The 14,532-nt window shown below is 45.4% G+C and overlaps 1 protein-coding gene across 8 annotated transcripts in view; it reads left to right on the plus strand.

Annotated features, from left to right (window-relative positions):
* LOC137369819 (zinc finger protein ZFAT-like) overlaps positions 1–14,532 on the plus strand; it is a 359,810-nt gene that overhangs the window by 128,086 nt on the left and 217,192 nt on the right. For 6 of the 8 annotated variants that reach the window (XM_068031379.1, XM_068031381.1, XM_068031380.1 and 3 more), the window contains exon 2: positions 13,545–13,715. In XM_068031379.1, coding sequence (XP_067887480.1) covers positions 13,562–13,715 — 154 coding nt within the window. In that variant the 5' untranslated portion in view covers positions 13,545–13,561. Of the gene's footprint in view, positions 1–34; positions 191–517; positions 596–13,544; positions 13,716–14,532 lie in introns of those variants that run through there. The other 2 variants (XM_068031376.1, XM_068031378.1) reach the window with 2 other exon arrangements.

Here is a 14,532-nt window from a genome sequence, read left to right on the forward strand (position 1 = left end):
ACCTCCTCAGCGCGCGTGGTGCACGCCGGGTAAGGGGAGCCGCCATATTTCTTCCGCAGATTCGTCAGAAAGTGAAATATATATATTTTAAAATTTTAATATAATGATACGTCTTCGGTTAATATCTTAATATAATTAGAATTATAACCACATGTATTTATATGGGAACTCATGGATCAGCGAACTCCAGGTGAGAATTGGCGACTGAGCCATTTTCCTTTTCTTCTCTTGTGTTTTTGAAAGGTAAAAGTAGCGCGAGCTGCCAGCTGAGGCCAGTTCAAATCAAAAACTCTCTTTCTGAGCGGTCCGTCCGATTTAAAAAAAAAAGTAGTTCTTAATTGTGCAATTTGGCTCGCGATAAATAAATATTAAAAAATGTAAAAAGTTCCGGCGAATATTAAAAAAAAGTCAATGGGCGCCTGTCAGCCGTTGGTCATAGTTTGATTGGCAGCTTTTCCTGGACGCTGATTGGCTGCAGCCACGCTGAGCCCACCCTCCTGGAGCCTGCGGCTGGGACATGTCAATATTGCTTCATTCTGACTGTATCCATCTGCCGGAAGAGCAACAGTGACAACATCAGGAATTAGTAGTGGATGTAAAGTTTGGTGACTTACACGTGTATTTGCACAGCGCCTTTAACATAGCAACAAAAGAAAAATCCCCATGCCTTTCAAGGGGGGCATAATCAGAAAAATTGACACCCAACCAGATGAGAAATTAGGACGGGTCAAAGTGGTATGAGGATCATCTTGAAAGAGGATAAAAACTTAGAGCTTTCACAGAGGGAATTGGGTATGGAGAAGTGATTAAAATTGGGGACACTCCAGTGTCTAGAATTGGAGGGTTGTAGGGCTGGAAGAGGTTACAGAGATAGGAAAGGGTAAGGTCATGGAGGAATTTGGAAATGATATTTTTAAAATTGAAGTATTGCTTGACTGGGAGCCAGAGTAGGTCAGTGAACATAGGGGTGATGGGTGAGCGGGACTTGGTGCAAGTTAGGACAGGGGCAGCAAAGTTTTGGATGACTTCAAGTTTATGGAGGGTAGAATGTGGGAGGCTGGCCAGGAGTACATTGGGATAGTCAAAACGAGAAGTAACAAAGGCATGGGTGAGGGTTTCAGTATGATTAGTGTAGGTTCAGAGGAGATTTACAAGCCATTGGAAACTGTTTTTCTTTATTTATCTAAACTCTTCATGATTTTAAACACCTCTGTCAAATCTCCCTTTAGCCTTCTCTGCTGTAAAGAGAATAAACCCAAATTCTCCAGTCTATCCATGTAATTGTGAGCCTTCATCCTAGGAACCATTCGAGTAAATCTCTTTTGTACCCTCTCCAAAGCCTTCATGTCCTTCCTAAAATGGTGCCCAGAATTGAGCACAATACTCTAACTGTCCTTGACAAACACATCTGCAGGAAGTGTCTCTGGCTGCAGAAGCTTGAGCTCCAGGTTTCGGAACTCGAGCGGTGGCTGGAGACACTGCTGCATCCGCAAGACAGAGATAAGGAAGGGTAAGGCCATGGAGGAATTTGAAAACGAGGATAGCATGTTTGGGAGGTGGTCACACCAGAGTTTAGGAGCATGCAGGCAGATAGAGAATGGGTGGCTGCCAGGAAGTCTAAGAGAACCAGGCAGATAGTGCAAGATTCCCCTGAGACGATCTCGCTCGCTAACCGGTTTTTCATTTTGGATACTAGTGAGGACGATGGTTCCTCAGAGGAGTGCAGCCGGAGCCAAGTCTGTGGCACCACTGGTGGCTCAGCTGCATGGGAGGGGATAAAGAAAAATGGAAGGGCAATAGTGATAGGGGATTTGTTAGTGTAGTGAACAGACAGGCATTTCTGCAGCAGTAGATGTGACTCCAGGATGGTATGTTGCCTCCCTGGTTCCAGGGTCAAGGCTGTCACAGAGGGGTTACAGGATATTCCTCTGGGGGAAGTTGAACAGCTACAGGTTGTGGTCCATGTTGGTACCAACGATATAGATAAGAAGAGGAATGAGGCCCTGAAAGCAGTGTTTATGGAGTTAGGAAAGAAATAAAAAAGCAGGACCTCAAAAGCAGTAATGTCAGGATTATTCCCAGTGCCACGCGCTAGTGAGCAGAGGGATGAAGAAATTGAACACGTGGCTGGAGAATTGCTGCAGGAAAAGGGAATCAGATTTCTGAGGCATTAGGACCTGTTCTGAGGTAGGTGGGACCTGTACAAGATGGACTGGTTGCATCCTAGCAGGACCAGGACTAACATCCTCGCAGGGAGATTTACTCGTGCTGTTGGGGAGGGTTTAAACTAAATTGGTGGGGATTGGAAACCTGAGGGAGTGAAGCAAAACTGGTAATTGGAAGTAGAAAAGTAGTAAGGAAAATTAGAAGACAGACGAAACGAAAGCAAACATCAAATAGGATCAGAATGAGGAGTAATGTTAAGACAAAGTTAAGGGCAATCTATTTGAATACACGCAGCATTTGCAACAAGGTATATGATTTGAAGGCACAAATAGAGGTAAATGGGTATGATTTAATTGCCATTACGGAGACGTGGTTACAGGGTGACCAAGACTGGGAACTGAATATTCAGGGATATTCATCATTTAGGAAGGATAGGCGGAGAGGAAAAGAAGGTGGGGTAGGGTTGTTAATAAGAGAAGTGATCAGTACATTGGTAAGAGAGGATCTAAATCAGGGTTAAGGTGCATGTATGTGAATGCGTGGAGTGCTGTTAATAAGATTGGTGAGTTACAGGCGCAGATTGACATGTTTAAATATGATGTTATGGCTATAACAGAGAGCTGGCTCAAAGAAGGCAAGACTGGGTATTGAATATTCTTGGATACAAGGTATTCAGCAAAGATTGGAAAGGGAATAAAGGGGGAAGGGTGGTGGTATTGATTAAGGAGAGCATTGCAGTGCTGGAGAAAAAGGATGTCCCAGTGGGGTCGAGGACAGAATCAATTTGGCGAGAGCGAAGAAACAAAAAAAGTGCAGATACTTTTGCTCAGTGTTGGCTATAGGCCACCAACTAATGGGAAGGACGTGGAGGAACAAATTTGCAAGGAAATTACAGAGACGTGCAAAAATTATAGGGTAGTTATAATGGGGGATTTTAATTATCCAAACATTGACTGGGATAGAAGTAGTGTAAAGGGCAGTGAGGGGCAAGAGTTCCTAGAGTGTGCTCAGGAAAATTTTCTACAGCAGTATGTTTCTAGCCCAATGAGAAAGGAGGCACTGCTAGACTGGTTCTTGAGAATGAAGTGGGCCAAGTGGATCAAGTTATCAGTGGGAGATCATTTAGGGGACAGTGATCATTGTATCATAAGGTTTAGGCTGACTATGGAAAAGGACAAAAAACAATCCAGAGTAAAAATAATTAACTGGGGGAAGGCCAACTTCAATGGGTTAAGAATAGAGCAGGGGCAAATAAATTGGAGTCAAAGGTTGGCAGGAAAAACGGCAAAAAAAAGGTAGAGATTAAGATGAAGAAGAAAAAGTGTGCTTATGACAGAAGCCAGGTAGAAAATACTATCGAGAATTAGGCTGAATATAGAAGGTCCAGAGAAGAAGTGAAAAAGCAAAGAGAGAGCAGATATTGTTTTATTAATTCATGGGATGTGGGCATCACTGGCTAGGCCAGCATTTATGGCCCATCCCTAATTGCCCTTGAGAAGGTGCTAGTAAGCTGCCTTCTTAAACTGCTGCAGTCCATGTGAGGTAGGTACACCCACAGTGCTGTTAGGAAGGGAGTTCCAGGATTTTGACCCAGCAACAGTGAAGGAATGGCAATATAGTTCCAAGTCAGGATGGTGTGTGACTTGGAGGGGCGCTTGCAGGTGGTGGTGTTCCCATGCATTTATTGCCCTATATTTATTTTTATTTAGAGAGACAGCACTGAAACAGGCCCTTCGGCCCACCGCGTCTGTGCCGACCAACAACCACCCTGTTTTTTTTACACTAACCCTGCAGTAATCCCATATTCCCTACCACCTACCTACACTAGGTGCAATTTATAATGGCCAATTTACCTATCAACCTGCAAGTCTTTGGTTGTGGGAGGAAACCGGAGCACCCGGCAAAAACCCACGCGGTCACAGGGAGAACTTGCAAACTCCGCACAGGCAGTACCCAGAATTGAACCCGGGTCGCTAGAGCTGCGAGGCTGCGGTGCTAACCACTGCGCCACTGTGCCGCCCTTCTCCTTCTAATTGGTAGAGGTCACGGGTTTGGAAAGTGCTGTCTAAGGAGCCTTGGTGCATTGCTGCAGTGCATCTTGTAGATGGTACACACTGCTGCCACTGTGCGTCGGTGGTGGAGGGAGTGAATGTTTGTAGATGGGGTGCCAATCAAGCAGGCTGCTATGTCCTGGATGGTGTCAAGCTTCTTGAGTGTTGTTGGAGCTGCACCCATCCAGGCAAGTGGAGAGTATTCCATCACACTCCTGACTTGTGCCTTGTAGATGGTGGACAGGCGTTGGGGAGTCAGGAGGTGAGTTACTTGCTGCAGGATTCCTAGCCTCTGACCTGCTCTTGTAGCCACAGTATTTATATGGCTACTCCAGTTCAGTTTCTGGTCAATTGTAACCCCCAAGATGTTGATAGTGGGAATTCAGCGACCATCATGCCATTGAATTTGCCAGTTCTACAAGGAACTCCATATATCATTAGTAACATTCCTAATACCGAACATTTGTTCCTGCTGGGGGACTTTAATGCCAGGGTTGGGGCCAACCATGACTCATGGCCCTCCTGCCTTGGGCACTATGGCATTGGAAGGATGAATGAGAATGGACAGAGACTGCTGGAGTTGTGTACCTATCACAACCTGTGCATCACCAACTCGTTCTTTCATACTAAATCCTATCACCAGGTTTCATGGAGATACCCAAGATCACGTCGTTGGCACCAGCTAGACCTCATCGTCACAAGGCGAGCCTCTATAAACAGTGTCCAAATCACATGCAGCTTCCACAGTGTGGACTGCGACATCGACCACTCCCTGGTGTGCAGCAAAGGTAGACTCAAACCAAAGAAGCTACATCACTTCAAACAGAAGGGCCGCCCACGCATCAACACTAACAGAATTTCTTATCCACAGCTGTTACATAAGTTTCTAAATTCACTTGAAAAAGCCCTTCAAACACTCCTGCAGGGGATGCAGAGACGAAGTGGGCCCACATCAGAGACGCCATCTAATACTCAGCAATGGCCACCTTTGGCAAACGTGAGAAGCGGAATGCAGACTGGTTTCAATCTCCCTTTGAAGAGCTGGAACCTGTCATAGCCGCTAAGCGCACTGCACTGTGGAACTACAAGAAAGCCCCCAGCGAGTTAACATCTGTTGCACTTAAAGTAGCCAGAAGCGCTGCACAAAGAACAGCCAGGTACTGTTCAAATGACGACTGGCAACACCTATGCAGTCGTATTCAGCTGGCCTCTGATACCGGAAACATTAGAGGAATGTATGATGGCATTAAGAGAGCTTTTGGGCCGAGCATCAAGAAGATCGCCCCCCTCAAGTCTAAATCAGGGGAAACGATCACTGACCAACGCAAGCAAATGGACCGCTGGGTGGAGCACTACCTCGAAATTTACTCCAGGGAAAATGTTGTCACTGATACCGCCCTCAATGCAGCCCAGTCTAAGCCAGTCATGGATGAGCTGGATGAACAGCCAACAAAATCGGAACTCAGTGATGCCATCGATTCTCTAGCCAGTGGAAAAGCCCCTGGAAAGGACAGCGTTACCCCTGAAATAATCAAGAGTGCCAAGCCTGCTATACTCTCAGAACTCCATGAACTGCTTTGCCTGTGCTAGGATGAGGGAGCAGAACCACAGGACATGCACGATGCCAATATCATCACCCTTTATAAGAACAAGGGTGACTGCGGTGACTGCAACAACTACCGTGGAATCTCCCTGCTCAGCATAGTGGGGAAAGTCTTCGCTCGAGTCATTTTAAACAGACTCCGGAAGCTGGCTGAGCATATCTACCCTGAGGCACAGTGTGACTTCCAAGTAGAGAGATCTACCCTTGACATGCTGTTCTCCCTTCGTCAGCTACAGGATAAATGCCGCTAACAACATGTGTCCCTCTACATTGCTTTCATAGATCTCACCAAAGCCTTTAACCTCGTCAGCAGATGTGGTCTCTTCAGACGACTAGCAAAGATCGGATGTCCAGCAAAGCTACTAAGTATCATCACCTCATTCCATGACAAAATGAAAGGCACAATTCAGCATAGCGGTGCCTCATCAGACCCCTTTCCTATCCTGAGTGGCGTGAAACAGGGCTGTGTCCTCGCACCTGCACTGTTTGGATCTTCTCCCTGCTGCTCTCACATGCATTCAAGTCTTCAGAAGAAGGAATTTTCCTCCACACAAGATCAGATGGCAGGTTGTTCAACCTTGCCTGTCTAAGAGTGAAGACCAAAGTACGGAAAGCCCTCATCAGGGAACTCCTCTTTGCTGACGATGCTGCATTAACATCCCACACAGAAGATAGTCTGCAGAGACTCATCGACAGGTTTGCGGCTGCCTGCAATGAATTTGGCCTAACTATCAGCCTCAAGGAAATGAACATCATGGGACAGGACATCAGAAATGCTCCATTCATCAATATCGGTGACCACGCTCTGGAAGTGGTTCAAGAGTTCACCTACCTAGGCTCAACTATCAGCAGTAACCTGTCTCTCAATGCAGAAATCAACGAGCTCATGGGAAAGGCGTCCACTGCTATGTCCAGACTGGCCAAGAGGGTGTGGGAAAATGGCGCGCTGACACGGAACACAAAAGTCCAAATGTTTTAAGCCTGTGTCCTCAGTACCTTGCTCTATGGCAGCGAGGCCTGGACAACGTATGTCAGCCAAGAGCGTCGTCTCAATTCATTCCATCTTCGCTGCCTCCGGAGTATCCTTGGCATCAGGTGGCAGGACCGTATCTCCAACGCAGAAGTCCTCGAGGCGACCAACATCCCCAGCATATACACCCTACTGAGCCAGCGGTGCTTGAGATGCCTTGGCCACGTGAGCTGCATGGAAGATGGCAGGATCTCAAAGGACGCATTGGATAGCGAGCTCGTCACTGGTATCAGACCCACCGGCCATCCATGTCTCAACGCAACATGAAGTCCTGTGACATTGACTACAAGTCATGGGAGTCAGTTGCCAGTGATCGCCAGAGCTGGCGGACAGCCATAAAGGCGGGGCTAAAGAGTGGCGAGTGGAAGAGACTTAGCAGTTGGCAGGAAAAAAGACAGAAGTGCAAGGAGAGAGCCAACTTTGTAATAGCCCCGACAACCAATTTTATCTGCAGCGCCTGTGGAAGAGTCTGTCACCCTAAAATTGGCCTTTATAGTCACTCCAGACGCTGCTCCACAAACCACTGACCACCTCTAGGCGCTTACCCATTGTCTCTCGAGACAAGGAGGCCAAAGAAGAAAGAAGATGCCATTGAATGTCAAGGGGAGATGGTGAGATTCACTCCTGTTGGAGATGGTTATTGCTTGGCACTTGTGTGGTGCAAATGTTACTTGCCACTTATCAGCCCAAGCCTGGATTTTGTCCAGGTCTTGCTGCAATTCTACACGGACTGCTTCAGTATCTGAGGAGTCACGAATGATGCTGAACGTTGTGCAATCATCAGCGAACATCCCCACTTCTGACCTTATGATTGATGGTAGACTGTTGGGGTGGTAATCCCGGGTTCGATTTGTCCTGCTTTTTGTGTACGAGACATACCTGGGCAATTTTCCACATTGCTGGGGCAGATGCCAGTGTTGTTTCTGTACTGGAACAGCTTGGCTAGGAGCGTGGCACGTTCTGGAGCATAGGTCTTGTGTACTATTGCCGGAATGTTGTCAGGGTCCATAGCCTTTGCAGTATCCAGTGCCTTCAGTCATTTCTTGATATCATGCAGAGTGAATCGAATTGGCTGAAGTCTGGTATCTGTGATGCTAGGAACTTCAGGAGGAGGCCGAAATGGATCATCCACCCGGCACTTCTGGCTGAAGATTGTTGCAAATGCTTTTCAGCTTATCTTTTGCCCTGATGTGCTGGGTTCCCCCATATTGAGGATGGGGATATTTGTGGAGCTGCCTCCTCCTGTTAGTTAAAAGCAAAATACTGCAAATGCTGGAAATCTGAAATAAAAAACAAGAAATGCTAGAAATACTCAGCAGGTCTGGCAGCATCTGTGGAGCGAGAAGCAGAGTTAACATTTTAGGTCAGTGACCCTTCTTCAGAACTGAGTTCTGCAGAAGGGTCACTGACCCGAAACATTGACTCTGCTTCTCTCTCCACAGGTGCTGCCAGACCTGCTGAGTATTTCCAGCATTTCTAGTTTTTATTCCTCCCTCCTGTTTAGTTGTTTAATTGTCCACCACAATTCACGACTGGATGTGGCAGGACTACAGAGCTTAGATCTGATCCGTTGGTTGTGAGATTGCTTAGCTCTATCACATGCTACTTGCGCTGTTTGGCCTGCAAGTAGTCCTGGGTTGTAGCTTCACCAGGTTGACACCTCATTTTGTGGTATGCATGGTGCTGTTCCTGGCATGCCCTCCTGCATTCTTCATTGAACCAGGGTTGACCACCCGGCCTGATGGTGATGGTAGAGTGGGGGATACGCTGGGCCATGAGGTTACAGATTGTGGTTAAGTACAATTCTGCTGCTACTTATGGCTCACAGCGCCTCATGAATGTTCATTTTTGCAATGCTAGATCTGTTTGAAATCTATCCCATTTTTAGCACTGTGGTAGCGCCACACAACACGATGGAGAGTATCCTCAATATAAAGACAGGACCTCGTCTCCATAAAGACTGTGCAGATGTCACTCCTACCCATACTGTCATGGGCAGATGCATCTGCGTCAAGCAGATTGGTGAGGACAAGGTCAAGTATGTTTTTTCCCTAGTTGGTTTCCTCACCACCTGCCGCAGACCCAGTCTAGCAGCTATGTCCTTTAGGACTCAGCCAGCTCGGTCAGTAGTTGTGCTACCGAGCCACTGTTGGTGATGGACATTGAAGTCCCCCACCCGGAGTACATTCTGCGCCCATGCCACCCTCAATACTTCCTCCAAGTGGTGTTCAACGTGGAGGAGTACGGATTCATCTGATGAGTTGTGTGGGGGTGCAGTGGTAGGTGATTATCAGCAGGAAGTTTCCTTGCCCATGTTTCACCTGATGGCATGAGACTTCATGGGGTCTGGAGTTGATGTTAAAGACTCCCAGGGTGACTCCCTCCCGACTGAATACCACTGTGCCGCCACCTTTGCTGGGTCTGTCCTGCCGGTGGGACAGGACACACCCAGGGATGGTATTGGTCGTGTCTGGGATATTGTAAGATATGATTTGGTGAGTATGACTATGTCAGGCTGTTACTTGATGAGTCTGTGGGACAGCTCTCCCAACTTTGGCATATGCCCCCAGATGTCAGTGAGGAGGACTTTGCAGGGTCGAAGAGGCTGGGTTTGCTGTTTTCATTTCCGGTGCCTAGGCTGATGCTGAGTGGTCCGTCCGGTTTCATTCTTTAGCGACTTTTGTAATGGTTAGGAACAACTGAGTGGCTTGCTAGGCCATTTTAGAGGGCATTTAAGAGTGAACCACATTGCTGTGAGTCTGGAGTCACGAGTAGGACAGACCAGGTAAGGACAGCAGATGTCCTTCCCTTAAGGACAAAAGAACATTAGTGAACCAGATGGGTTTTTGCGACAATCAGCAATGGTTTCATGGCCAACATTAGACTAGCTTTTATTTTAATTCAAGATTTGTTAATTGAATTCAAATTCCACCTTCTGTCCTGGTGGGATTCAAACCCGTGTCCCCAGAGCAATATCCTGGCTATCTGGGTTACTTAGTCCAGTGACAATACCACTATGCCACTGCCTCCCCAGTAATTCAGACACTTGAAAATTGATTCTGGAAGGGTTCCTGCAGACTTGAAAGTAGCAAATATAACCCCACTATTTAAGAAGGGAGCGAAAATGGAGAACTATAGACCTGTTAGTTTGACGACAGTAGTAGGGAAAATGTTAGAATCTGTTATACAGGATGAGATAACTGGACATTTGGAAAATAATGATATGACTGGGCAGAGTCAACATGGATTTATGAAGGGGAAATCATGTTTGACAAACCTGTTGGACTTTTTTGAGGATGTTACTTGTAGCATAGATGTATTTGGATTTTCAGAAGGCTTTAATAAGGTCTAACGTAAGAGGTTAGTAAACAAAATTAGAGCACATGGGATTGGAGGTAATATACTGCTATGGATTGAGAATTGGTTAACAGACAGAAAGCCGAGAGTAGGAATAATTGGGTCATTCTCAAGATGGCAGACTGTTACTAGTGGGGTACCTCAAGGATCAGTGCTTGGGCCACAGATGTTCACAATCTATATAAATGATTTGGATTTGGGGATGAAATGTAATATTTCCAAATTTGCTGATGACACAAAACGAGGTGGGAATGTAAGTTGTGAGGAGGATGTAAGGAGGCTTCAAGGGGATTTGGACAGGCTGAATGAATGGGCAACAACAAGCAGATGGAATATAATGTGAAGTGATCCACTTTGGTAGAAAAAACAGAAAGGCAGAGTATTTCTTAAATGGTGAGATGATGGGAAGTGTTGATATGCAAAGGGACCTGGGTGTCCTTGTTCATGAGTCACTAAAAGCTAGTGTGCCGGTGCAGCAAGCAATTAGGAAAGCAAATGGGATGTTGGCCTTCATTGCAAGGGGATTTGTGTACAGGAGTAAAGATGTCTTGCTGCGATTGTATAAAGCCTTGGTGAGACCGCACCTGGAGTATTGTGTACAGTTTTGGTCTCCTTATCTAAGGAAGGATAGACGTGCCATAGAGAGAGTGCAGTGGAGGTTCACCAGACTAATCCCTGGGATGGCGGGATTGTCTTATGAGGAGAGATTGCAGAAACTGGACCTGTATTCTCTAGTGTTTCGAAGAATGAGAATTGATCTCATTGAAACTTACAAAATTCTTACAGGGTGTGACAGGGCAGATGTGGATAGGATGTTTCCTCTGGCTGGTGAGTCTAGAACCAGGGGACACAGTCTCAGAATAAGGGCAGGCCATTTAAGACTGAGATGAAGAGGTTTTTCTTTATTCAGAGGGTGGTGAATCTATGGAATTCTCTACCCCAGAGGGCTGTGAAAGCTCAATCATTGAGTATGTTCAAGACAGAAATCGATAGATTTCTGGATACGAATGACATCAAGGGATATGGGGATAATGGGAAAAAATGGCATGGAGGGAGATGATCAGCCGTGATCTGTTCGAATGATGGAGCAGGTTCGATGGACCCAATGGCCTACTCCTGCTCCTATTTCCTATGTTCCTAGTATTTACCATAATTTTCTAGCTTTTGTACTCAGTGCATCTATTTATACAGACCAGGATTCCATATAGTTTATCAACTGAGATTTGTGCACAGTCTCCCCTAGGTTTCTCTCGTCTTGTATAGCCTTTAATATTGCATCGTTTGGCTTGTCTGTCTCACCTCATTCTTCCTAACAAAATGTATCACCTTACATGAGGCTCAAGTCTCATTTGAAGCAACAACAGGCAGAGAAGTAGGTGTCACCCACCCCTTGTCTGTTTTGCACCAAATGTTAAAATTGTTCGCAGCGTCTTCAGTCAAGGTGGGGAAAGCTCATCCTGAAACCTCATAATCATTGCATCTATGGCCCTGAAGTTTATGGTCCCCATGTTCAGAGCAGGATGGTTGGATTTATGGATGGGAAACCTGGAGGTATAGGATTTCCAGGCGTCCAGCAATTTTTAAGCTTTTGAATTTATTTTTACAATCTAGACTAAAAATAATTAACTGGGGGAAAGCCAACTTCAATGTGGTAAGAATGGATCTGGGCCGAGTAAATTGGAATCAAAGGTTGGAAGGAAAAACAGTAGCTGAACAATTGGCTACCTTCAAAGAAAAGATAGTTATGGCACAGTAAGGGTACATTCCTTCGAAGGGGAAAGATAGGGCAAACAAATCCAGAACTCCTTGGATGACATAAGAGATCGAGGTGAAGATGAAGAAAAAGTGTGCTTATGACAGATGTCAGGTAGATAATACAATGGGGAACCAGGCTGAATATAGCAGGTTCAGAGGGGAATTGACAAGGCAAATAAGAGAAGCAAAGAGAGTATGAAAAGAGACTGGCAGCTAACATAAAAGGGAATCCCAAAGTCTTCCATAGGCATATAAAAAGGTGGAGTCGGGCCGTTTAGGGACACAAAGGGGGATTTATGGAGGCAGGGGGAATAGCTGAGGTATTAAATGAATACTTTGCATCTGTCTTTACCAAGGAAGAAGATGCTACCCAGGCCACAGTGAAAGAGGAGGTAATAAATACACTAGAAGGATTAAAAATTGATAAGGAGGAGCTATTAGATAGGCTATCTATACTTAAAGTTGATAAAGCACCAGGGCTGGATGAGATGCATCCAAGGATACCGAGGGAAGGGCGAGTGGAAATTGCTGAGGCACTGGCCATAATTTACGAATATTCCTTAGACTCGGGGTGGTGCCAGAGGACTGGAGAATTGCCAATGTTACACCCTTGTTCAAAAAAGGATGTAAAGATAAGCCCAGCAGCTACAGGCCAGTCAGTTTAACTTTGGTGGTGGGAAAACTTCTAGAAACAACAATTTGGGATCAAATTAATAGTCACATGGACAAATGTGGGTTAATTAAGGAAAGCCAGCTTACATTCATTAAGGGAAAACCATGTTTAACTAACTTGCTGGAGTTTTTTGAAAGGTAAGAGAGGGTTGATGAGGGCAATGCTTTTGATGTGGTGTACATGGACTTCCAAAAGGCATTTGATATGCTGCTGCACAACAGACCTGTGAGCAAAATTATAGCTCATGGAATAAAAGGGACAGTAGCAATATGGATACAAAATTGGCTGAGTGACTGGAAACAGAAAGTAATGGTTAATGGATGTTCTTTGGGCTGGAGAGAGTCAGAGTCATTACGGCACAGAAGGAGGCTATGTGGAGAAGAGAAGGCTGAGAGGTGATTTGATAGAGGTATTCAAAATCACGAGGGGTCTGGACAGCATGGATAGGGAAAACCTTCCCACTTGTGAAAGGATCGAGAACGAGGGCACAGATTTAAAGTGAATGGGAAAAGAAGCAAAAGTGACATGAGGAAAAACTTCTTCACGCAGTAAGTGGTTAGGATCTGGAATGCACTGCCTGAGAGTGTGGTGGAGGCAGGTTCAATCAAGACATTCAAAAGGGAATTAGATATTTACCTGAAATGGAAGAACGTGCAGGGTGATAGGGAACAGGCGGGGGAATGGCATTAGGTGAGTTGCTCATTCGAAGAGCCGGTGCAGACATGATGGGCCGAATGGTCGCCTTCTGCGCTTTAACTGTTCTGTGATTCTGCAGGTTTCCTGTCTGCCAGCCAGCCAGTTTGGATTTCCAAATAACATGTTATTAAAGCTCAATTACTAATATGAAATCTGAGCATTTCTCCTGTAGCTAACTATTTTTGTTTTTTCCTTTGTTCTCCTGTTGTTCAGAGCTGGTTTCCATCTTCATGTGCAAACTGTGTAACCTGTTTTCCCCAAGCCGAGATGAGCTACTAACCCATGTCTCCGAGAAACATGCAGAGGAAGGTCTGGCTCCGGATGATCTCATTGTCCCATTACGGCCTCTTCCCGCACCTGAAAAGACTGAGAGAAACGAAGAAGGTAGGGGCCTACAATAATCCTGACTCACTGCACCCACTCTGTATCTACTCCTGAATAATAATTTTTCTTCCCATGAGTTAAGGCAGTGAATGGTAGCATTGCTGGATCTTAGTGGCAGTTTGATTCATCTACCAAGCCTATTTGGGGTCCAGCACTGGATTAAAGAATCAAAGTAGAGCGAAAATTAGTATTGAGCATCTGCTATGAGATGCCTCTAGCATGCTTAGTAACCATGGTATAATGAAGCACTGAAAATCTTCATATAATACTGCCCCATATAAAACCCTTCTGGCATATTTGCTTGTCGAAAATTGCGAAAATATTTGGTGTTGTCATTTTAGAGATGGGCAACAAATGCTGGCCTTTCCAGAATTTAAAAAACTGCAAGAGCTAAAGTTTGAATTATTTACAGTGAGCTGACCTGTATAGACCCAATTTGATCAGTATTGTTGTAATCAGACAGGTAGCTCAGATTTTATGGAATTGGATATTACAGGCAAGCTTTATTTGCAAGGGATTGCATTGGATCTAAAGGTTGGGGAGGGCTGCCTGGCAAGCAGCATATTTTAATGCTGAACACAATTTCCCGAAACCATGAAATTTCCGAGAAAAAGGAATTGGGTAACTATGCTCAGGAATCAGCTTGTTGATCAGTATATCAAGTGGACAATTGCATATGACAGAGAACTGCTCTGCAGAGCTGCTTAGAACATCAAAATGTCATCAATGACCAAGAAACAATGAGGGTTAAAAATTTAAATGGATACTGCAGTTCCCTTAGATTGGCATTGGGACAATAGAATATTTATACTGTACT

This window comes from Heterodontus francisci, chromosome 5, assembly GCF_036365525.1.
Source record: "Heterodontus francisci isolate sHetFra1 chromosome 5, sHetFra1.hap1, whole genome shotgun sequence".
Taxonomy (NCBI): Eukaryota; Metazoa; Chordata; class Chondrichthyes; order Heterodontiformes; family Heterodontidae; genus Heterodontus; species Heterodontus francisci.